Source organism: Panthera leo, chromosome D2 (assembly GCF_018350215.1).
Source record: "Panthera leo isolate Ple1 chromosome D2, P.leo_Ple1_pat1.1, whole genome shotgun sequence".
Taxonomy (NCBI): Eukaryota; Metazoa; Chordata; class Mammalia; order Carnivora; family Felidae; genus Panthera; species Panthera leo.
Window position 1 is genome coordinate 54,374,508 of NC_056689.1, and position 26,083 is coordinate 54,400,590.

Sequence of the window (26,083 nt, forward strand, 5' to 3'; positions counted from 1 at the left end):
AGCAAACACACAAGCCACAGTGGCCAGCAGCTACCTCAAGGGACAAAGCCTGGGCAGCTCAGCTTGGATTCTGGGCTCTCCAGCCACTGGTCCCAGCCTTTCCCTGCTGCATTTCCCTCCTCAGCTGCCTGCCACCCCCGTCTCCTCACAACATCCCCCCCACCCCCCCGCACCTCCCACCACCAGCATGTCAGATACTTCCAGACCGGCAAGGCCCATGCCAGGAATGCCTCCTCCTCTTTCCTTACCTTGGGGAAATCCCGTGCATCCTTGAGGCTCACCTCAAACGTCACTTCCTCTAGGTCAGCTAAGACGTTTCTGAGTTCTGCCCAGCTGGAGGCACTGAGAGACCCCAGCTACCCACCGGCAGCCTAAGCCCCGACCAAGTCCCCCCTTCCTGAATTGACAGAGGCAGGCCCAAGAAGGCAAGCAGGTGGGCAGACAGAACCCGCCACCCTGAGACCTGTGACCAGCGCGCTTGGAGTGACCCCACCCCTGCCCCCCGACAGCAAAGGAGCCACCAAGCCACAAATAGAATCATAACAGCTATGGCTTTTTATTTATTTTTGAATATATTTTTAAAGTTTATTTATTTATTTTGAGAGAGACAGAGACAGCACGAGTGGGGAATGGGCAGAGAGACAGGGAGAGAGAATCCCAAGCAGGGTCTGTATTGTCAGTGCAGAGCCCGATGTGGGGCCCAAACCCAAGAAACCGTGAGATCATGACCTGAGCCAAAACCAAGAGTCAGACACTTAACCGACTGGGCCACCCAGGTGTTCCTTTAATATTTCTGAGAGAGAGAGAGAGAGAGAGAGAGGGAGGGAGGGAGGGAGGGAGAGAATGCACATAAGCAAGAGGCAGAGAACGGACACAGAGGGTCCAAAGCGGGCTCTGCACCGACAGCAGAGAGCCTGATGTGGGGCTCAAACTCATGAACTGCGAGATCATGACCTGAGCCGAAGTCAGACGTTTAACCAACTGAGCCACCCAGGCGCCCCAGCTATGGCTTTTTAAATATCTATTTGCTTGGATCTGAGGTTCCACGCTAAGCATTCCACAATTAGCATCTCATTTTTATACTTCAGACCCAGTCCCTTGGAGCTAGGAGTTAGGGACTCCTATCTTATAGGTAAGAAATTTGAAGTCCACAGAGGATGCCAGGCCTGCCCAAGATCACTAAGCTGCGGTTTGAATTCGGGTCTGCTCCATCCCACAGGGCATCTTCTTGACCCCAGCAGGGATAAACATTTTTGATTTTTTAAAATAAAAAATGTCTCCTACATATTCTATAAACTAAATATATTCTATATGAAATAGCTTATATGCTATTTCCCCAAATGCTGGGCCTGAAGCCCTGCCCCAAATCCCAGTAGCTCATCTGGCTGAGACTGGGTCACCTACCTAGGCTCTCAACAATCAGCCTCACTGACAGGCCAGCCTGGATGCTCCTGGATCCAGACCCAAGCAGGGCCACCACCCCTCCCCGCCGGCAGCCTAGACCTCCTGACTCTGGCCCATAGGTTCTGTCCTGCTCACTGCCCTGTCCACCTACAGATGAAGGCTAATTCTCCCGGATGCCATTATCTCCCTCGCACCTACATTTCAGGGATGGGTGGAAGGAGGGCATTGGCAAGAAGGCCAGAAACCGAAGCTGCATTACCCCACTTGTTCTTTCTGTAACTCTCCCTTCCCCATGCACCTGCCCCAGTTCGTCTTCACTGTCTCCTTTCTGGGGCCGTAGGCCTTGCTTCAGGCCTCCCTACGCTAGCACTGGGGCAGCCTCTGAGCTGCCACCAGGCCCAGCCCCACATATTTCCTTTCCTTTCTTTCTTTTCATTAAATATAGCTAGACTTGAAGAGAATATGCAAAACAGTTCCATCGCCTCAGATTCAGACCTCTGCGACATCGTGTGTTGGTGCCCACAGCCTGGGTTTGCCTAAACTTCACACTACACACTAGCCGGTTATCACAGGTAAATCATGAATCTCTCAGGGTCTCAGTTTCCCCATCTACAGAATGGGACTGGTACCTCATGCTCACGTTTGTGAGTTTGCCAGGAGGATGCAAGGAGATAACACGAGCAAAGCACTTCCCTCAGTGACTGGCAGCCCCCTCCAAACTCGGAATAAAAAGAATGCATTACTGAATGGATAAAGAAGATATGGCATATATATACAATGGAGTATTACTCGGCAATCAAAAAGAATGATATCTTGCCATTTGCAACTACATGGATGGAACTGGAGGGTATTTTGCTAAGTGAAATTAGAGAAAGACAAATATCATATGACTTCACTCATATGAGGACTTTAAAAGACAAAACAGATGACATAAGGGAAGGGAAGCAAAAATCATATAAAAACAGGGAGGGGGACAAAACAGAAGAGACTCATAAATTTGGAGAACAAACGGAGGGTTCTCCAGGGAGAACAACCCCTGGAGGGGTTGTGGGAGGCGGGATGGGCTAAATGGGTAAGGGGCACTAAGGAATCTACTCCCGAAATCATTGGCGCACTATATGCTAACTTGGATGTAAACTAAATAAAAATATTTTTTAAAAAAGTGCCATCATTTTCATGCTTCTCTTTCCACCAAAGGTTAAAACTAATGTTTTCTACACAGCTGCTTTCTTCCTAATGATCTATTTCTTTTTAATGTTTATTTATTTTTGAGAGAGAAAGAGAGAGTGTGAGCAGGGGAGGATCAGAGAGAGGGAGATACAGACTCTGAAGAGGGCTCCAGGCTCTGAGCTGTCAGCACAGAGCCCCAGATGCAGGGCTTGAACTTACGAACAGTGAGATCATGACCAGAGCCGAAGCCCGACGCTTAACCGACTGAGCTACCCAGGTGCCCTTAATGATCACTTTCAATACTGGCATAATATTCCATCAAACAAATGCACATCAGGAACCTGCTCACTCCCCACCTTCGTGTGGGTGATGTTTTTGTTTCCTCTGAATTAAGATGGAAATTCCCAAGAGTGAGATTATCAGGCCAAAAGGTCCGGATTTTTTGGACTCTTTCTATGAAATACCTTCTCGCACCACGCCTGACGGCGAACCTGGGAGAAGTCCAGTCCCGCAGGCCCATCCTCACCCTCACCTTCCTGCCGGGCCCCTCCCTTCTTCCTCCTTCTACCGTTAAGCGTGCCAGGAGTGGCAATGCCAGCTTAGGCGAACTCTGGTAGAGCCAGAAATTTTAGGGCAAAAGTTAAAAAAAAAAAAAGAAAGAAAGAAAAGTAAAAAATACATAAAAAATAAAAGCCCTGGCCTGTTTTAAATGACAGCAAAACCAAAAAGCCAAGCAAACAAAAAGAAAAAAAATGAGTTACAAAGCAGGAGCTCCTGGAGGTACCCAAGTCCACGTGGAGGGAAAAAGAAAGTGTGTGGCATCGGCATGTGCAGCAAAAGCGCTCAGGGAATCAGAGACAAGTCGAGTTCCCCTCCTCTCAAGGAGGACACGTGAGCTGAACCGACAACGGAGGACCCAACCCTGGTGATGCCGCGGGCACAGTACTTGAGAAGCACTGCCTCACTTCATCCTCACAAAGTCCGGGCGGGCCGGTGCTTTCATGATGTCCATTTCACAGAGGAGAATGCTGAGATGGCCCCCACGGGCCAGAGGCCAGACAGTTGGTGTGTGAGGAAGCCAAGTTGAGGCCCTGCACTGTTCCACCTGGAGCCATCCTCTGTCCTAAGCACATGCTGTCCTGCACAATTTAGGATTTGGCTAACAGGGCACTGTGTGTCAATAAATGGAAAGGCTTTTTATTTTTTTTTTCTTCATGTGTATTTATTTTAGAGAGAGAGAGAGACAGAGTGCAGGGAGTGGGGGGTGGCGGGGAGAGGGAGACACGGAACCTGAAGCAGGCTCCAGGTTCTGAGCTGTCAGCACAGAGCCCGGCACAGGGCTCGAACCCACTAACTATGAGATCATGAACTGAGCCAAAGTTGGGACACTCAACTGACTGAGCTACCCAGGCTCCCGAGAAAGGCTTGTTTTTAATGGACAGAGATTAGATTAATACTCCAGAGAGAATGCAGAATTAGGAGACCTTTTTTCTTTTAAAGATTTATTTATTTTGAGAGAGAGAACACATGCGCACAGGCGAACGGGGGAGGGGCAGAGAGAGAAAATCCCAAACCAGTTCTGTGCTGTCAGCACAGAGACCGACTCGGGGCTCAAACTCATGAACCGTGAGATCATGACCTGAGCAGAAATCAAGAGTTGGATGCTTAACCGACTGAGCCACCCAGGCACCCCCAGGAGACCTTTTTGAATGAGCTACAACTTGGTCATCTGCCCAACTCCCCCTCAGCCTACAGGTCTCAGGAGGCTGTAGGGCATGCTCAGAAGCCAAGGTGGGCCTTAGTCTCCAAATGGAAACTTCTCTGCCCTGAATTCTGGGCTGGAAAGCTGACAGTACTTGGCTATACAACGAGCGGGGACCTGTTCCCTTCTCTGTCTTCCCTTGCCCGTGCTTTCTATCCCCGCTCTAAACTAAAAATACTCAAAACTCAGGCTGGCGCCTGGGTGGCTCAGTAGGTTAAGCGTCCAACTCTTGATTTCAGATCAGGTCATGATCTCATAGTCATGAGATGGAGCCCTGTGTCCGATGCTGGGCGTGGAGCCTGCTTAAGATTCTCGTTCTCATTCTTTCTCTCCCTCTCTCTCTTTCTCTCTCTCTCTCCCCACCTCCACCCCTCCCCTGTGCCCCCATGTGCACTCTCCCTCTCTCATAAATAAATAATAAAAATACTAAAAACTGTTCATTTCCTTAGGTCTTGATTGTTACTACCAAAGGCATAGCAAAAACGTAAGCAAACTGCTGTTCCAGCCTCGATGAAGAAAACGTTAGAACAGCTCACTCCTTGGAGCAGTTATGGTCAATCTGTTTACTTTTGCTGTAGTCACTGGGATTAAATAATGCCACTGACGTGTACACATATGTCAACATTTATCAAGTTGTACACTCGAAATATCTGCAGTTCATTTTATGCCAATTGTATCTCAATAAAGTTGTTTAAAAATTAGAAATATATAAAAATTAGGACATAGCGCATGTGAAATGTAGATCATAGTTCTTAAGACATAACAAGTGCTCATTAAATCATTAATAACGAAGGTGATGGTAGCAATGACGACTTACGACAAAGCTTTGACGCTTACCCAGGTCTCAAAAAATAAAAAATGAAATGCATTTGGGGCCTTAAGAGTAGATGGGAAATCTGGGTAAACCACCCAGTTTTGTAGATTTGTTCAGAAGAGAAAGACAGGATTTAAAGTGACTTACCAGAGCTCATGGTGGTAACAGGACAAGTCTTCTGCAACTGGGGCTCTGAACTGCTCTGCAGAAAAACAAACACCAACACAACAGAATTGAGGAATGGTGGGTTCCCAAGAAGTCCCAATGGTTTACATTAAGAATGCAAACACCATACATAATCCTTGATAAAACAGAGCAGAACGAGGAGTCTCCTGGCCATGCCTTTAGTTCTTGGTTGGCTACGTGGGAACATGACGTTGGGCACGTCACTCAACCTCCTTGGCCTCCATTTTGTCACCCGTACTTTGTTAATATACTATCCAAGACCTCTTCCAGTTCTAAGATTCTATTAAAAACCCCAAGTTCCATGAATGCACATGGATCAAGGAGAGGGTGAAGGAAAGAACCAAATTTTGTGAGAAAGAGGTAAGATCACAACAAAAACTGATTATCAAAGAATAATAAGCCACGTATATATAATAAGCTATATATACGTAGCTTATTATGAACAAGGAAATGTTCTTGATGCATCAAATATATTCATTTGATCTTCCCAATGACCCTACAAGGTAAGCACTGACACTGTATTAGTTTGCACAGATGAGGAGACCGGAGTACAGAGAGGGGCACAGATTGGTGGTGGAACCTAAACAGACTGACCTGAAGGTTGTGCACTCTGGGCCCCAAGGTGGGAATGCATTCTACTTACTCACTCACTATGGTCTCCTCCCAAGTCTTCAGTAACCACTGATCTGCTTTCTATCACTATAGTTTAACCCTTTTTTCTAGAACATTTTACACATGGCATCATAGTGTATGTAATCTTTTGCAGCTGGCTTCTCTCACTTAGCATACCACAATTTGGGAATTAGTCACGTATGTGGGGGTCTATTTCTGGACTTTCTTCTGTTCCACTGGTCTGACTTTAACCCATAACTAATTATCTGACTGCCCTAGCTTTAGCCTAAGTCTTGAAATCAGGTAGTGTCAGTCTTCCAAATTCATTTTTTCTCAAAATCATTTTTGGCCCTTCTAGATCCTTCACATTTTCACACAGTTTAGAATCTTACCGATTTCTACCAAAAACAAAACAAAATAGAAACGGTGCTGGCCTTTTGATTGGGATCATGTTGAATCTATACAGCTGAAGGAAAATTAACATTTTAACAAAACTGGATTTTTCAATTCATGAGAATAGACTCTCCGTCCCTTTGTGCAGGTCTTTCATCTCTCAACAACATTCTATACTTTTCAAAGCACACATTTTGAATAAAAAGGTCTAGCTGAACATATTGGAAAGAAATCTGAAAAGCAAGCCTTCAGGATATACGGAACCTTGCTATTTAAAGTGTGGTCCACAGACCAGCGGTTCTGGCATCAGCTGGGAGCTTATTAAAAATGCAGAAACTCAGGCTTGACCCTACACCAACTGAATCAGAATCTGCATTTTAACAAGATCCCCAGCTGGTCTCTTTGCACTTTAAAATTGAGAAGCAATGAGGGAGAGGACATCAACTCTCTAGTTCATGACCCCTGTAATAAGAAGGCCACCGTATGGTCTGAGGGTCTGCACAAGGAGACCTGTGTTAGTTTCCTTTGTAACACACGGACCGCTGCCTTGGGCCGCTGCCTTGCTTACTGTCCTTGGAGCTGAGTAGGATGCTAGGGGCAAAAAGGAAATCATTCTAAGTCCTCTGCGGCCCCGAATCAGCGATAGCTTGTCTCTGACACTGTCAAATACGCCTGAGACTATCTGTGACCTTCAACAGCCGCCCCTCCCCCCCACCTGTGGAAACATTTGCTCTTTCAGTTAAGGAACACAACCTTTTGTGTTCTGTACACCCCAGTGGTGTCCAAGCCCGGTTTTAGGATACCCCAGTTTGCCTCCCAAGACCAAAAAGGCTGTCATCATGGCACCCAAACATTTTTATTTATAAAATAACTTTAATAATTTCATAAAGGTTTTGTTCAACTTTTAAAGTGATTGAAGACATGTTTTGTTTTTTGTTTTTTTTTTTAAATTTTTTTAACGTTTATTTATTTTTGAGACAGAGAGAGACAGAGCATGAACAGGGGAGGGTCAGAGAGAGGGAGACACAGAATCCGAAACAGGCTCCAGGCTCTGAGCTGTCAGCACAGAGCCCGACGTGGGGCTCGAACTCACGGACTGTGAGATCATGACCCGAGCCGAAGTTGGCCGCTCAACCGACTGAGCCACCCAGGCGCCCCGAAGACATGTTTTTGATTCAGCCATGAAGCTACCTTAATCAAATGTATTTTCTTTCTTTATAGTCCTTCCTAACCTTTATCTTCAACAAGTAGCATTTTTGTAGTTGTAAACTTAATGTCTGGCGGCTTTGTGTTTTAATTTTTAAACTAAAGATTTCCTGAACATTTCTCTTGATTTTTACACAGTTATCATATCCATTATTTAATGGCTATATCATATTTTTTTGCAATCACCGTCCATAATTCACGCACCGATTCCCTCTGTATAGTTTAGTTTAATTCATCTTAATTTAAAAATAAGTACATGGCACAACAGCATTCTCGGGCTGGGAAAGAGATGAATGGAGAGGTCTTCTGAATCAAGCAAAAAAGATGCCGCAACTCACACATGATGAAAATCACTGTCATACGCAGGTAGCCCTTTGCACACTTAATACTTTTCAATACAGATACTAGTAATTTCTAAGTGTCAGCCCCACACTTGCTTACAAACTGATCTAAAGTACATACGGTCAGGAAAAATATCCCAAATACCATCATTTTGCCACAAGTGCCCAGCAACCACAGAAGATACCACTTTAGCACTCTCTGGGAGCTGCGCCCCAACCCCATGCCAGAGGTTAACCATTTAGTGGTTGGAACTGTAAGATGGAAGGAGAATGGGCCCAGAGTGGCAGGACACTATTTGAACATTTTAAGAACTGGAATGACAGTGATAGGTGACAACGACCACGCCCAGGTGAGCAGCGGCTCCGGACACAGACTTTTTGGGTAGGAGATTCTGTTGCAGGCTCTCATTTGGTGACTGAATCTGCAGCAGGTGACACATGGAGGGGGTAACGTAAAGTAAAATAAAATCTGCAGCAAGGGTGGCAGTGGCAGCTGTGCCAAGGAGGGCACCCAGTGTCCAGTCCTCATCAGTGGCGGCAGCGACTGTAGCGACATCCAATCCAGACCGTGTCAGGGCCTGATTTCAGCTCTCATTCCATCCGACTCAGCCTCCTTGAATTCCTGCCCCTGTTCTGGGCGCAGTTCTCCAGCTTCCACAAATCTGAACGACCCAAGATCTTACCAACAAACCCCCTCTTCAGTTGGAGTTAGCCAGAGGCAGTTTCTGGTCATCTGCAACCTGAGAATCTTGACCGGAACAAGAAGGGGGGGGCGGGTCCCAAGGTTTCATTCTGAGAGGAGGATCTTCATTCCTCTCCCCTGAAGTAAGGCCAACTGGATCTGAATCCCATGTGGCTCAGTAAAGGGTTTTGTCTCTACAACCTGAACAGCTCTGAGTCAGGGTGGTGAGGATGTGACCAGGAAGGTGCACAAACGGAGTCTGAAAGTCATAGTCTTGAAAGTCATAATCTAGTCCCTGCAGTTTATTTAGAAATAATGCAAGCTATTAAAATCATATGTAGAATGTGAGAATTTATTTTACATAAAACCCCCTGACACTTAATATTTACTTAAAAACTAAGCTGTAAAGAGTTTGATGTGGTTGAGAACATGATGCCATGTCTTTGGAATTTCTCTCACAAGCCCCTCCAAAAGAAGCAGGCACCTTTGGGTAAAAGCCAAAAAGATGAACAGTGCCACCTAGTGACAAAAACATACAGCTGCCGGCGGACAGCTATCCCACTATGAGTTGCAGGAACCTACACAGTGTCACAGCTTGGGTGGGCCAGCGAAGGTCAAGTGGCCATTCCATGCCTTAGGCAGTCAGGACCTACAGTACTTGGTTAAAGGGCCACAGCATCAACACAGACATTCCAACAGAAGAACAAGATGTGAAGTAGCCAGACTTGTTAAGAATACAACTGGATAATTAATGGTTCCGCATAGTCCCTCCCTAATTCCATGACCCTGTAATTCTGAGATAAGTCTTGATGACACAGAGTGAATAATTACTAAAAAGCAAAAATTATACTCATGCTTCCAGCTCAAATAGGATCCAATAACTAAATATGGCTTGTTTATTGGAGAAGGAAAGAAGGTCCTTCCTTATATGGATGGTTCGGGGATATATAACAAGGGAAGAATTGAGTTTGTAAAAATGAACTCAAGGTCCAGCAAAGATTCTGGGAAAAGAAGGAGTTTCGGGTTGACCTCTCACACAGGGTGCTCCAGCTTCTCCTGTGCCCACGGTGTTTGGCTTCTATTGTTTCTCTCCACATATGTACATAAGGACATGTGTACACCCACCCACACACACACACACACACACACACACACACTTTTAAGTTTCCATAGGAGAGACACTGTGTCATCCTCATGGCGTTCAGTCATGAACTTTGTCCTTGTCTCTAGTCAGCCTTTAGAACCTAATTTTGGAGTCTTCACTTCAAGATAACCAGGATCCTCCTTAAATCCACAGTAGCTGCCTAAAAGCAAGCTAGCTCCCCATTCCAACCAAACCATACTCTGGCTTTGAAACCCCATCTGGGACTTGATTTGATATATTTGCAGCTACCTCCTTCCAATGGCTTGAAAAGAACAGTGATAGCTCACAAAGCCCCAGAATAAATGCTTGGCCTTATTGCTTTTTATACTTTGCTGACCCACCAGCAAAGCCAAATTTCTCCAATTTTTTTGACAGTTCATCCTCTTCTTAATCTCTATTAATGGTCATGTCTCTTCAAATGCACACTCTACATTGCTGGAGAGGGTGCAGAAGGTTCTTCAGAAAGCCACAAAGGATAAACATTGAGTCGCTGACACTTCCTTTCAAGGGGAGAAAGATAGGATAAACTCGACCCTGACATTAACTTCAGTCTGGAATCCCATGACACAGCTGGGGGCTCAAAACACAACAAACACACAGTTTTTGTGAAAAGAGCCATGCTTCTGGAGAGGGAACTATAGGAAAACACATCAGAAAGGCCATCCCCCACATCCTCTCATTTCCTCCTGGAGTCTCTCCAACTGGTTTCCGCTCTAACCAATTATCTGAAATGGCCTTCAGAAAGGTTTCCAGTGCACACACGGCCAAGCCCAACACTGGCTTCTGCACTGGTCGGGGCCTCACTGACCTTTCCACTGAATTTAAAACACTTAACTCCTTCTTCCTCCCATAAAACTTCCAGGTCCTGATTTCTAAGTGTCACCGTGGATTGGTTTACGTCAGCCCATGAGGATCTTCTTTCTAGAACAGGGCCTCCATAGTTCTTCCAGGAGTTTAAAGACCTAGCAGACCCTGCACTGGGTCCTCATCCCTCTCCTTCTTCATGCTCTTTTCCTTGAGGATTTCATCTGGAATGGGAGAGCTGGAAGGATCCATGCCAGGTTACCTAGCCCATTTCCCTGGTTTCTTGCCTGTTTTGGAAGGACGTTCATGCCACAGTGCACGTAACCCACCCACCCGTTCCCCACCTTTCACTCCAACCATGGTGGCTGTGCTTTTACTGATTTCATTCATTTATAATTTCCTGAGTTTTCCTGGGATGATTGGGTTCTGTGGCTACAAAACAAAGGTTCCTAAACCAGAAATCTAATCCATATCCTTACTGGGGTGCAAAAACGGATTCAGATAAAGTTTCTCTTTGTCTTTTTACCCCTTCTACTAAGTCCCCTATCCCTCTTCTTCCTCCTCAGGCCATCTTCAGCCTTTGACCCCTTGGCAACAGATACAGAATTCCAGATGAGAATCAGCCCTCCACAGTCGATGCACAGACTGGAAGTGCCATTTCCCTCATTAGAACCTTTCAATAGCACTCCATTACTCACTGAACACCGAGTCCTGATAACCAGCTGCAAGAGCCGGCTGAGTCCTTCACTCATCTTGCCCCACTTTGCCTTCCCATCTGTGTCTGCTCCTCCAATCAGGCCTCATTCATGGAACCCGCTAGACAGTGAGCACCTTCTGGTAAGGCAGGGTCTCCCTCTTCTCTGTACCCCAACATCTGGTACGGTGCCTGGCAAGCACGCAGTTAATGGTGGAGTGAATCATCGTCCCTCACACACTGTTTTCTCCTCTTTTCCTTGTCACTCCCTTCCCACCCCACACCTGACAAGCTGCCTGGTCTGATCAATTCCTCCTTCTTCGTGAGTCATAACCTCAGCCACCTCTGTGCTTCCATCCTCATACTCACCACTGTGTTCCACCTCCTTATTCCTTGACCATTACAATGGCCTGATCAGCCTCAGAACCACCCTGTACAGCCCATATAGTGCCACACTGTGGCTTTAGCAGGGGAAGACGACTTCTTATGTGTCAAATTCCCACAGGGAAAATGATCCACAGAGCTCCTGTGAACTCAGAGGGGCTGGCTTGGGCAGTACAGAGAAAACAGAAAAAAGACAGCAAACTTCCTAGGAAGGAACAATGTGGCTAAAACTGGCCTGGTGACACTGTTCAAACAGTATTTCTTTCATGCCTGCTATGCACCCAGGATGGTGCTTAGCCCAGAGGAGACCAGCATGAATCAGACAGCTGCAGTCTTTGAGGCCACCACAGAATTTTAGGGTGACACACATGTCCCACTGAAATACAATATGATGGGTAACCCTTCTGCTAGCAATCTGAGCTAAGTGTTATGGGACCACAGAAAGGAATAATTTCTGCACAGGAGAGAGAATCAAGGAATGAATGCTAACATCTTCAAACGTTCGAAGACATACTTCTCAACTCACCTCAGATGTTACACTTTGGGAAATGCAGGTCTAAAAATTTAAGTCCAGATTCCTGAATATACCATACGGCCATGAAGACAAGGTCCTGATGAGCCTCCCAGGCTCATCTCCATATATTCAATAAACCCTAAACTCCACTGTACCAGATTTGTCACTCCTTCTGAATCCCAAAGAAGAGTCTCCAAGTCGTTCATGTCATTGTTTCTTCCCACCACTAAGACCCTTTCCCTTACCTCCTCAACCTTTAAAGCCAGATGCACTGGCCCAACACAAATGAAAGGGTTTGGATTTTGCTTTAGTTTTCATTTTATTTTATTCTGTTTATTTTTGAGAGAGAGAGAGGGAGAGAGCGCCACCGAATCCGAAGCAGGCTCCAGGCTCCGAGCTGTGAGCATAGAGCCCGATGCGGGGTTTGAACCCACGAACCTTGAGATCATGACCTGAGCCAAAGTTGGATGCTTAACCGACTGAGCCGCCCAGGTGCCCCTTAGTTTTGTTTTTAATCACCACAAAAAGTTGTGATGATAAGGAACTCATTTTAACAAGACCAATTTATAATCACAGAATTCAGGAATCCCACGCCCAAGTGCCCACTAAAATCATCACACTCTCATCCCAGGCCTTTCCCAGAGATGGGTCAGATTTGGAGCTAGAAGACTAATTATAAAAGATTGCAATACATCTGCAATCACGTTTTACCTTTTATACTTAAATGGAGCCTTTAAGCAAACATAAAAAGTTGATGCTGCCAACAAAATTGACAATAAGCAAAATACAGCCCCTAAATAGTTTCAAGTCTTATAAATGCAATATTATTTGAGCTTCAGATAATAGAATTTGGGTGACAACTTGTAATCATATGTTACATTATGTTTTTAAAAATGCATGGTTTGCAGCAAACATAACAGAGAGGGTTAATATCCTTATCTTATAGTATACTCATACTCACTGCCAGGAAAAAAAATTTAAAAAGCATGAAGAAATAATTCCCAGAAGAAAAAAGGCAAACAAACAAACCTATAAGAAAATGCTCACTTAACCTGATTAGCTTTAAAAAAAAAATAGATTCAAATAATGTCTTTTTTTTTTTAACTTCTTAAATTAGTCCACAAATTTAAAAACACCAACACTCAGCTGAGGCAAAGGCACTGACATTTTCCTACCAGTAACACTGTAAACGGTTATCACTGTTTTGAACGTAACACATCCAGAGCTATCCACCTCAATCCCTTTGTGCTTTCGGGGAATCTAGCCCAAAGAAAGAATCCCAAATGACAACAAAGCTACACAGCGATGTTTACCACAGCTTTACTAATAATAGTGAGAACCTGGACACTCTCTGGTGTTCAGTAACAGGAAGCCAATTACATGGCCACACACCCCTCTGGGTGGACTGTTGGACAGTTACAAAGATAATGGTTATGTAGACCACACAACATGGGAAAACACTTCTTACAAGATTAGGTGAAGAAAGCAGTGTGTAGGTTTGTAGGACATCTGTGATTCTAGTTATGTAAAAAATAAAACCTATTTCATATATTGGAAAGGAAACATGCCCAAATTCTAATAATGATTTGGTAGCATGGAATTACAGGTAACTTTTAAATTTCACTTCTATTTTCCAGACTGTTTATACGACATTTCTTTTTTTAACAAAAAAGTAATGTTTTTTAGCTCATACCTAGCATTTGTTATGCAATTGTGTCATCTTCAGAACTTTCAACAGAAAGTTCTAGGCGACAAGCTAGAAAACGCACCACTAACAACCCTGTCTATTTGAACACAGTCCCACATGATGCAATCTTCCACAGGACTAATAGCGAATGCCCCAAATGTGGGATTCCAACATTAATCTCCAGTGATTGCTTTTGTTTAATGAAGCCAAACTACTCCCGTGTAGTTCCTTATGAGGACAAGGGGGGCGATAAAAAGACTAAGATGTTCAGCCAGATTTCCTAAAGAAGCAATCGCACCAAAACATTTCATCTTAAAATAGTCAGCAGGGGCTGCCCGGTGACAACACACACCCAGTACCCCACTGCTCCCCACGCCTGCTCGCTGCCAATTCCTTGCTCCAAACCCGACTTCATGGCATTCCAGAGCCCTGAGCTCCTTCTCAAACTCTTTATATGTACAACTCTGGGCACACACGGTTTCTCAAACATGCATTGTTAACCAAGACAAGTCTTAAATACAAAACTGGCCCATTTGTGTTTCCCAAATATGGCTGTGTCTACAGAACTAAAACAAAGGTGTCTAATTGTAGCATCCCGCACATTTGGAACCCTCCATTGAGACAATCTAGATAATTCAAACCAGGGCAGATTCCCAAATTCATGAGATAAAAGGAAAACATCTTAGCTCTGTTTCCATTGTGAACATATAACCTCAAACTAATAAAGGCAAGCCCAGGAGACAGATGATGCCTTTTGTCTCCACAGTCACTACATGATGCCTCCTTGTAGGGAAAGGATAGACAAGGGCATTTTGAATTCTCAGAAGAGTCAAGGTTGGGCCAGAGTCTAGTGGTCTAGTCTTAGTAACTAAGAAGTTACTAAGTGTGGCTGAAAAAAAAAAAAATTCTAAAAAAGGGGTCAATTGGAGCCTGAGAATGGGAAAGAAGCGTGGGTTTGATATTGGCAGGAGAGGTGTCCAGTCTTATAGACAATCCATAGTTCCCTCTCATCTTGGCTTTTGAACCACAAAACTCCTAAGGCTATTCACCACATCATCTATCACAGACGTCTACAGCACAGGCCCATACCACGCTCAGGAATGAGGGAACAGAAGTTCCATTCAGTAAAAAGACGCTGGGTCTTTTGCAAATACATAACTTAAATACTTCAATTCATAATACTGGCTTATTCAGGAATTGCTTGTTTTCCTTAAGGAGTTTTGAAATTTTTACTGAATGTATATTAGCCAGCAAAGAGCCAATATGGAACACTGAAAACATTATTTCTTCTGAGAAAATCTCTCTTCTTAGTGGTATCTGCTTAATAACTGAGGTGGAACACATATAGACCCAAAATCAATGATCCTTTAACTCAGGTCTTGGAGGCCAAGGACTTCATCAGACCCTGGGTCCCTACCAGTAATAAACATGAGACCCCCAACTTCCATTAGTCACTAAATAATCAGTGAATTATATATTAGCTACTTTTTCTCTATTCTCATAATCTCATTTTGTGCTGGTTTTAGGCAATTTTTCAATATATCAGGTATAAAAGCTGCATCCAAGCATTCGAGAACATAGTGCAAATTTCTGAAATGGGTTTTCTTCAAACTAAGCTGACATCACTAAAATATAGTAGCAAAATCATAGCAAACATTCAATATTTTTTTTAAAAATCCATGACAACTCTCATACCAGACTACTTGGAAACAGGTTGGCATCTAGTATATATTTTATATAAATAGAAATTTTATATTTATGCATGTATATATACACACATTTATGACTTCAGCTGCCCTATGTATACCCAACTATATCAATCATCACTTTGAATGCAAATGGTCTACATGCACCAATTAAAAGACAGATTGTCAGAGTGGATAAAAAAACAAGACTCAACTGTATGCTGTCTCTAAGAAGCCCACATCAACTACAAAGACACATATAGATAAAAATTAAATTCATGCAGAAAAAGAAACCATGCTAACAGTTGCTACATGTGCTTAGTGTCTGCAGAAAACAACAAAAATCCAGGGTGAGAAGAACAGGGTTTGAATCCAAACTGCCAGGGTTGCGCAAACTGGGAAGTGCCTTAGTTTGCTCAGTCTCAGTTTACTCACCTATCCAAGGAAATTAATAATATCTAATTTCATAAGGTGTTTCTAATTAAATTTAAAAATAAATATGAAACATCGTAAATTGTGTTATAAAAGGAAAAATGGTTCTAGCAAAGAAGGTGCTGTCTAGTCCTGTTACTCTTTCTTTATTGTTTTAACAGACTGATGAATAGGGTCACTGTATATCTCATCACGAAGCTGATATTACCTGTACCAATACTCACCTGTACAAAACGTTAAGCTTTACGAACTAGAGGAGCATCTAAGAACCAAGAAATCCATCTCTAGATCTGTCTTCCTATGCAAAGTCGGGCAATGAAGGACACTTTCGACAAAGGCATCATGTTTTTTAAGACACTTCACGGTTGCTCTCTTAGAAGTCAGGTCTCAAGGAACCAAGTCATGATGATCTAGACCCATTTACTGTGCATGCATTCTAGACAAGAGCCTGTGCTCATGCTTCAGACAGATGAACCAGCAACTTTGCATGTGTCATTTCTCATTTTGAGAACACCTTGTAAGGTTTCTATACCCACACGGAGAAAGGAGAAACTCAGGCTCAATGCGAGTTAGAAGACTTGTTAAAAAGTCTTGCAGAAGCACTAAGAAAGCTGAATACAGATCCTGGTGCTGGCTCCCAAGTCTGGGCTCTTTCCATTCCACAATGTGGCCTCAAAGAGGCATGACACAGTCCCTGCCTGAAGAAAGATATTACTACATGTAGGCTATTCAGAGAATATACAGACCTAAAAAAGAGAGATGATAATCTCAAGGAACATTTTTAATCAGCTTATCAGCCAAAACAAGAGATGGTGCCTGCCTCCAAGACCTTACATCCTACTTGGAGGGAGAAGACGAAGAGCTTTGAAACCTTGATGATCACTAAAGACAGCACGGAAAAGCATCTACAAATCACCCTCCAGTGTAAGACTATGCCAGCTAAGAGAACTTCAGGACTTAGTGGGAAAGACCAGGATGTGCTGACCAAAGCACCCTTTTCTGAATGTGCAAAATACACTGCAGTTCTTAGGATAATGACTTCTCTACAGAAAGTGTTCATCGGGGGCGCCTGGGTGGCGCAGTCGGTTGAGCGTCCGACTTCAGCCAGGTCACGATCTCGCGGTCCGTGAGTTCGAGCCCCGCGTCAGGCTCTGGGCTGACGGCTCGGAGCCTGGAGCCTGTTTCCGATTCTGTGTCTCCCTCTCTCTCTGCCCCTCCCCCGTTCATGCTCTGCCTCTCTCTGTCCCAAAAATAAATAAAAAACGTTGAAAAAAAAAATTTTTAAAAAAGAAAGTGTTCATCGGAGGAGACTAAACTGAATAGAATTACACACAGCATGTTCTAGTAGCCTTTACGAATCAATGACATCCACCATCACCCTGTTACTCACACACCCCTTAAAAAAATGTGTAGAGGAACTCTAAAGCAAAAATAACTTGGATTTCAGTTACTGCTCGGCCACTTATCAGAGGCATGATATGCGGTCAGTTAACCCTGCCAAGCCTCAGTGTCCTCATCTGTAAAATGGGAATACCAGCAGCCAGCGGTCTCAGAGTGTTACACTGAGCATTAAATGCAGAAAGCGAGCACTTCAAATGCCTAACACAGGACTAGAAGGTGCTCCATAAATGTCAGCTGCTCTCATCATCATCATCAATAGCATTTGACAGGAAGGTTCCTGCCCACTTTCTCCGCAGCTGGTTTCTCTGAGTAGGTGTCCAACGATAGGGAGGCTGGAGTCTTCGGGCTAACAAAACAGTCTCCGCTCCCCTCTTAAGAGGGGACTGTACCAACTTCCTGTCCCTCCTAAGTCACATGGTCTGTCTTTCCCCAACCATACAATCCCCTCTTCTAACTCAGCTCCCCATGAGAAGCAAAGTAACTGGTGTACTCTTTCACAGCACAGTTCATTCTCATGGATGTTATGTTACTGGGTATCACTTGACTCCACGTAAAATTTATTGTCTTCTGTGTCCTTTGCTAGTCACGAGCTGCTCTCACAAAGTGCCTAAGCTGGGGTTTCTGAGGTGGGTTCCACAAAGGTGGTATTTAGTCCACAGCACAGCATATACACAGAATAGACCCAAGTCCAATCCAGTTGATGGGAAGGACTTTTACTGAAGAGCATATGGAAATAACATTGGGTAGATGGTGTACATGGTCACCAACTGGCCTTGAATCCAGGAAAGGCATCTGTACTTGCCTCTATCAGACCACAGAACCCAAGGTGAGTTCTTTAGACATTTCCTAATCCAAAAATCAATCTGACTGAGGCACACAGGATGAACTAGGGGGGCTGGGGACACTGGTGCAGGGAGAGTACATGAGCTGAGGCCAGGCCAACGGAGAATGCATGGACATCTACTGCTTTTTGTGACTTCCTCCTCCAATTTCCCTCAACCATATATACCCTCTCTGCCCAGGAAAGCAGCTCCCAGCAAACTTGTTTTGCCCATTTGGCTGTGAAAAGCTCCACAAAAGCGTTGATTACAGCAACCACAGCTGACAATTTCTACATTTGTCTTATCTTGCTTATTTGCTGCAAAAAGTGCTGCTCAGAGAGAATCTGATTTTTGGAGCTTACTCCTCAAATCTCACTCTGCCACTTTTGCCCACGGCTAGTCTTATTTTTTGCCCATTTGCCTTGGTGGCTGACATGAAATTACCAGAAAACAAAAGGTGTCAAAAATCCTTTATTACTCACAAAGCTTACTAACTGGAGACATTACAATTAACAACCACTACCATAGACTAAAACATGACAAATGAGGGATCATTTTCAAACTAATGTTAAAGAGAATAGTTCTCGACATAAAATGACCCTGTCTTCACAATTCACCACTCATGTAAATATGACAAAAAATGTTGGAAGAAGAGAACTACGTATTCAATTATAGTTAATGTGATGATCCTGAGATCTAGATTAAGGAGCCTGATTAAGAGAATATTAAATGCTTCACATTGAGCTCTATCAGCAAATAGTTCCAGGTGTTGAGGCAGTGATCCTACCGCTTTGAAACTCAGTTTCCCCCTGGATTAATAATAGCACTAATTTCCCTGCTGCCGTAAGGATTAATGGGACCAAGCATCGCCCATGTAGCAGTGCCTGCACACGGTAAGAATTCAATAAATGATCACGTGTTGATATAATTGGTTTATTTCCCATTTGTCTCGTTCTAACTCCAAAAATGAGCATAGTAGTAGGTGGGTGGAAATGCTGGTTAATAAAAGGCTCGAGTTAGTCACTGTTTTACTATAACAACAGTTTACCGGGATTCTGCTGGAAGGAGGCAGGGGCACTGCCAGCAATGAAGGCTTTCTGCCTTGGACAGAGAACACACAAAACTTGAGGTAGCTCCACCCAGCACCCTGCATTTGTATAGAACTTTGCAGGTTATAGAACAGCAGTGCCTTTGGCTGTCTGTAAGAAGGTCAGGAATTGAGTTCAATCACAGAAAAAGGGGATGGGGAAGAAATGCAATGCGGTCTGTCTTTAAGAAGGTTTCATGTGGCCAAAGGACTCTCAGAGTATCATAATACGTCAGGGCTGGAAAGGACCACAATGTCCAAATATTAGAAGCCCTGAAGTCCAACAGGACACACTGGGGAAAGCCAACCGTGTCAGCAATAGAGGTGACAGCTCCTAGGTTTGGGGTCCTGCTGTGCTTTCCTGAAGTTAATCTCCCTGACGACAAGCATCTATGATCATATGAGTTTGTAAGTCATGAGAGTACTAAAATATTCTAAATGGCTTTGAAAAATTTCATTGTGGCATTCTCTTTCGTCAAAAAAAAAAAGCAGTAGTAGAAAACTAAAATCTAAGGTTTCATAACATTTATAGTAAACCCAAATGTCTTTAAAATTAAATTCTAAAATCTTACACACAAGTACAAAGTTGGGGAATAAATGGCTTTCTCCTTTTTAAAAATAAATCATTAATTTAAGGCAAGCCCACAATCAAATGCCCTTTGGTGCTGCTGAACCCATTAATTCATGCAATAAAAGTTCACTAAATGTGAGGAATGAACATTGGTTCTTCTATTTTAACTTGTAGTATGTTGTATAGATCTGGAAGTCAAACCACCAGGATTCTAACAGAGAGCATTTTAAGAAGACTGCAGAGAGGGGGAAAAATAAGGATCCCACACAAAAATCTCTCTTGCCCTTGAAGTGTGCAACAAAAACCCGTCATAAAAATGTAACTTTAGAACTCTTGGGTTGGTTCCCAATCTTCTTACAGGGAGCTGCAGTATTTGTATAGTTTGGTGAATATATTACACACAATCATAGACTTTCTTCCTACCTGTTTAATAATAAAAGTGCAAAAATAGGTTTTTCCTTATGTAAAAATGTAAAGCCTAAGTAAATATACTGGGTTATAAGGGGAGAAGAAACTAAAATATGAGCTCAAAATTCTTAAAAACAGACAAGAAAAACACTTGACCTCTCAGCATGGTGATGAAGCATTTCAAATTCCCACGTGCTAATATCACAGCTCTAAAAACAAACTGGCAGAGCGCCTAGGTGGCTCAATGCGTCGAGCATCCCACTCTTGATTTCGGCTCATGTCATGATCCCAGGGTCGCAGGATCAACCCCCGCACTGGGCTCTGTGCTGAGCTTAGAGCCCGGTTAAGATTCTCTCTCTTCCCCCACTCCACCCCTGTCTCCGGCTTGCTCACTAAAATAAAAAAAAATAAAAATAAAAAGTAACTAAAAAACTTAAGTGCAGCGAATCAGGTACAGTGGTGCCCTGGGGAGCATGAAATCCAAGAGGACTACATGAAGTGTGCCCACGTACTTTGCTAAAGTCCAACCAGTGAACACAAAATCCCAGAGATGCCAAATTTTACATATAGGTGTAATTTAAAATACTTATGCTCCGGCTTCATTGCTGGTTTACACCAAAGCTGAAAGAGGAGGGAGGGAGAAGTGGGTGAGTTCAGGAAGGTGCCCTAGACGCCGACCAGATGAACACCGGCTTGGAAGAGCCTATTCTTGGAAGTGCCCAGCAGCGGGCATTGACTCATTGAACGTGGACAAGCGGCCGAGTTCTTCCAATGAGGGGCCAGACAGGGAAACCCTCCTCTGGCCGTTCAGCTCAGCTCCCTCATTAAATTCAGAGTGAAACCAGCTGCCAGAAAAGGCAAAGGGTGACCCAGCCGTGGCTCTGGAAATTCCTAGCAAAGAAAACAGACTGAACGCCTGGGTTGTGGTAGCTCACAGATCACAGTGCTAGAAGGCAGATTTCAGGCAACCGTATGGAAGATAAGGAAATCATCCTTAGAGTGGTGCTCTGTTCCTGCTGAAAATATAGTGCGGTTTCTCTCAGAACGTGCTGGGTCCATTATCATCAGGGAGACAGAACAGATGGAGGAAGACACAGGCAGTGGGGCAGTGAGTCCCCAAAGATCAGTAACACGGTGTCAGTGAATAGTAGACCAACACAAATAATATTAAAACAAAAATATCAATTCTTTACAAGAATTATTAAAGTTAAATAAGTACATATAAAATACTTCACTAAAAAGGTTAAATCTTATTCATCTCTTCTATCACTGAAATCTACACAAATGACATTAAGAAATTGCATTTAAATATAGATATGTTATATGAAATCATTTTTTTAAGTCAAAGAAACTTTAAGATACAGTGATTTTTTTTCTCATGTCCTGATTTTTTTTCCTTAAAAGATGCATCTGCAATACAGAATATGGCAAGCCACAAACTGACCTCTAACTTCATTACTTTAAAGGCCAAAAATGCTGCTATGTGGTGGGAAGAGCCCAATAAAACCATCATTGTCTTTTTGTGGAGAACTGGCTATTGTCTTTACTTTTGCCCCCAAGTAAATAAATATTGGTCTTAACCCTTGATAGGAGGTAACACTGGGTCTTTCTCTTCATCCCTTTTCCTCCAAACTTAGTAATTTCCTATTTTATAAATTCAAACATGACTTAATCATTAATGATTTCCCCAAATGTACGTTTCATCATGGATGCTGAGAAAGTTAAAGTACTACTTGTAACCCTGCTCCTAGTCAACTTTGATGAATCAGAGAATTCAGAAAAGAACAGGAGCATTTTACATGTGCCCTTCAACTAAATTCCTAACTTGGACTTCAATTTTCATTATAAATTTGAATTCTCTGGATTTAAAAATATTTTTTCAATTCAAAGCACAACTAAAATAATCTTCGTAAAAAATGCTCCCGCTGTATCAGAGGGCCTCAAAAACTGCTGTATGTTGGTCACAGGGAGGGGACACTTGTCTCAAATGCAGATTACAGTTTCTGCTCCCAGACGTGTGGATTGAGAAGTTCCAAGGCGGGGGGGGGGGGGGGGGGGGGGGGTGCCTAAAATCTGCATTTCTGGAGGATGTGGTTTAAGGCCATGCTTTGAGAAATACTGGTCAATATGACCAAGTTACGGCAGTTCCAAGTATTAAATGCCCACAGCTCCAACACTTGACACAAAGCTGGAAATTATTATGAATTTGTTGCATCAAATTAAACAGAATTTCTAATTTGCACTGACTGTGTCAGAATTTCATTTCAGCAGGGAGACAGTTTTTCCTTTTTCCCCTGCAAACTGTTCACAGTGAGTAAAACAACGTGCAAATATAATTGCACTTAGGCCTGCCAGGCATGACTGCTGCCCCATCTGCACATTGTCTGGCACAGGGTTTCCAAATGAGAAATCTACTAGGAGCACATTCATCTATCAGCTTAAATATTCCTAAACTGGATAATTGAGAAAGCCAAGAAATCAAATGTGCCCAAAATTTCAGACTGTTTCATATCATCACCCATAAAATGACTATACCCTAAAAAAAAAAAGATATATATCTGATACATCCGTTGATGCCATGTAAAGAAAATTTTTTTAATTAAGCAGACTTTGATTTCTAAAAGTCCATTAATGCTTTATCCTCTCATATTACGGTAACAGCAACGTTTACATTTTATATCAAACTCAAACTGCTAACTTCTCAACGTGTTTCCACCAGACAGTTCTATTAACTATTCAGCAACAGAAAATAGTTTCCTATAAAAAGCAACTGGGAAAGCAGTTACAACCAGAGAAATTCAAAAGCAGTTGTTCAAGTATTAAGCTCTTTTTTAGAAGAAAAAGAGTTTCCTCTCATTTCAAGAGTATTGTTCTTTTTAGATCTAACAGGTTTTATTTTTTATATTTTCAAGTACCAAGGAAATTATAAGCACAGAATTAAACGTCTGAAAATTAAAGAAAAAGATCCATATTGTCACCACTCTAAAACAACCTCTTTCTTCATCTGTAGGACCAAACTTTGACAAACAGCACTCAAGCCCTGGTGAACTCGCTTCTGATACAGGTGACTGCAAAGCATTCAGGATTACACCACTCTGCAACACGTACATTTTTTTAATTTAGTGAGTTGGGGAGCCACATACTCAAGTCTGCTTCCTGTTTCTTTTGAGAGGTAGCCAAATCTGATTTGTCTCCCTAGCAATAAATAAAATACAATTATTTGTGTCATCAAGAGCTCTATGCTTAGCATGTGACATACAAGATCTCAGTTAACCCTAATAACCTTAGAGCATATGTACTGTTGCTACCAACTTCGAAAGGAGGAGATGGTTCAGTGTCTTCCCCAGGGTCACATGACCAGTATATGCTGTGGGATTGTGACAGAAACCTGATCTGACCTTAAATCCCAGGCTCTTAAAGATCACCTCGTACCAGCGTGGCACTGCATTGCATTTCCCTTCCTTCCACTCCTCCCACCTCGTTTTGTAAACACCTTTCCACTGCATTTGTTTTCTGGTGATTAAGAGAATGAGCTCAACAGACCTTCCCACAGACCTATCCAGCCTTTATGAAGTGCCAGCTTAGTGTCAGACACTGTGCTCAGGGCTGGCTACAGAGACGAACACCACCATTGCCCTCCAGAGGCCTATGGTCCAAACTGTGGAGGGGGCTTCAAAGCAAGATGATGGTGTCTTTTGTTCTGTGAAAGCCACGCGATGCCTAGACAGTCCACTGCTGGCTGCCGAGAGAGTGGAAGTGAACAGAAGCTTGGGCTGAGGGCTGGGAGTGGATACAAGTGACCCCTTCGGCCCAAGGAATGAACGGAGAGCTAGTTAAGGACTATAAGCTTTTCACAGCAAATTCCCAAACTAGAATGTTTTGGTTCTATAAATGGAGATGTTACAAGGGGAACATTAGTTTGAAGTAAAACTGAATTTTGAAAAATTTTTACCAACTTTTGTATAGTTATGCTGTTGGCGTCACTCTCCAATTCCACATAGTTGTTGGGAGTCCAGCTGTTTACTCCCTCGATTTGACTCTTGTCAACTCAAGTGGCAGAGATATCCCAAGTTCCAGTAAACACACACAGCTCTTTTTAGCTCTGGCAGGCGCGCTAGGGGGAAGCTGGAAGGCCTGGTTCTGGCCAGGCGTGGGCTACAGCCTTAACAGAGAGGCAGTGTTCCCCGGGATCCAGCAAGGCAGTGACGGGGATCAAGGTGAGAGAGCCCGGGGAAACGGGCCGATGTAGGTGGCCCGTGATCATGAATGTCCCCTTCTCCTTCCATCACTAACCCTTGGCGATTCCCATGCTTTCCTTTAATGAGAGAGGCCTATTGCATCTCTCCCCATGCCCTTGCCCTTGCCTTCCCTCAGAGGCATGGTGATTAAGAATGTAGGTTTGGGGCACCTGGGGGGCTCGGGCAGTTAAATGTCCAACTTTGGCTCAGGTCACGATCTCATGGTTCATGGGTCTGAGCCCCGCGTCAGGCTCTGTGCTGACAGCTCAGAGCCTGGAGCCTACTTCAGATTCTGTGTCTCCTTCTCTCTCTCTGCCCCTCCCCTGCTTGTGCTCCCTTTCTCTCTCTCTCAAAAATAAATAAGTAAACATTAAAAGGAAAAAAAAAAAAAAGAATGTAGGTTCGGTATAAATGATCAGCTCCATCCCTTACTAGCTGTGTGATCTTGGGCAAGTTACCTCAGTTTCCACATCCATAAAATGGAGTATTACAGCAATCCCTCTCGTGTGGCTACTACAAGATCTGGTTGCGGTAACACTGGTAAAGCACTCAGGGGCACCTGCCACAAAGCTGGACACAGTGCAGTGCTTGATAAATGACTTCTTTGACTCGGGGCACTCACTGGCTGGTCTACTTTTTCCCACTTAAGTGTTGGCTGTTGTATTGGTCATTCTTCTGTAAGCCAGGGATGATTCTCTGAAGGGTGGCTGAGTACACGTTCACTCTACCCTTTGCAGTGACCTACTCTTATAGGATGGTCAATAAATGTTTTGGGGGTTTGTTTTTGTTTAGCTCTGAGGGACCTTTAAACACTCACACAAGAGATTCTCTTACACTTATTTGGACCTATCTCAGTGGCCTACATAGTGAAAAACATTCAATAAAAATCAATGTTGGGTTTATTTTGTTATGAGGGACCACAGAAATAATGTAGTTTGACACCTTCACTGTATAGCTGAGAAAACAGTCCAGGTGAGGAAGGAGAAGCCCACCCACATGGTTGGAGTGAGATTGTGACCTGGCCAAGAGTAAAACAAGGGCTCCCTATTCAGCACTGTTTCCCCCACAGGATGTTGCCCTGAGTCAAAACACAGATAACTGGCCTTATCTTTCTGTAGACCAAATGGTAAGGAGAATGTCATGCTAACATCATATTTCAAGAGGAACAAAATTCTTTATTCGCTACAAATATTCTTTCTGAATTTTCACACAGTGCCTTGGATGTAGTAAAGGAGCAATAAATATTTTGATTTTATATAAAAAGGCAAATGACACTGAGAAATACACCGTCACTATGAAAAATTCTTCCAGATACTGGAAGATTTTCCAGTATCCATATTTCCATATCCATATACAAAGAAATAATAGAATGTTCTAGATAATAAAACGTTGCCATGGTCTAAAGGTTTATTTCCCCCCAAATTCATATGCTGAAAACCTCACATCCAAGGTAGATGGTACTAGGAGCCTTTGGGAGGTGCTTAGGTCATGAGGGCAGAGCCCTCATAAATCGAATTGGTGTCCTTATAAAAGAGTCCCCAGAGTCATAACCCTTCCACCATGTGAGGCTATGACAAGAAGTCTGTAATGTGGAAGAGGGCCCTCACCAAAACATGATCATGCTGGTGCTTTGACCTTGAATG

General features: G+C 43.4%; 1 protein-coding gene across 19 annotated transcripts in view; it reads right to left on the reverse strand.

Annotated features, from left to right (window-relative positions):
- Positions 1-26,083, reverse strand: part of SORBS1 (sorbin and SH3 domain containing 1) — a 145,871-nt gene that overhangs the window by 114,553 nt on the left and 5,235 nt on the right. For all 19 annotated transcript variants that reach the window (XM_042909202.1, XM_042909213.1, XM_042909203.1 and 16 more), the window contains exon 2: positions 5,298-5,352. In XM_042909202.1, the coding sequence (XP_042765136.1) occupies positions 5,298-5,352 (55 nt within the window). The remainder of the gene's footprint in view (positions 1-5,297; positions 5,353-26,083) is intronic.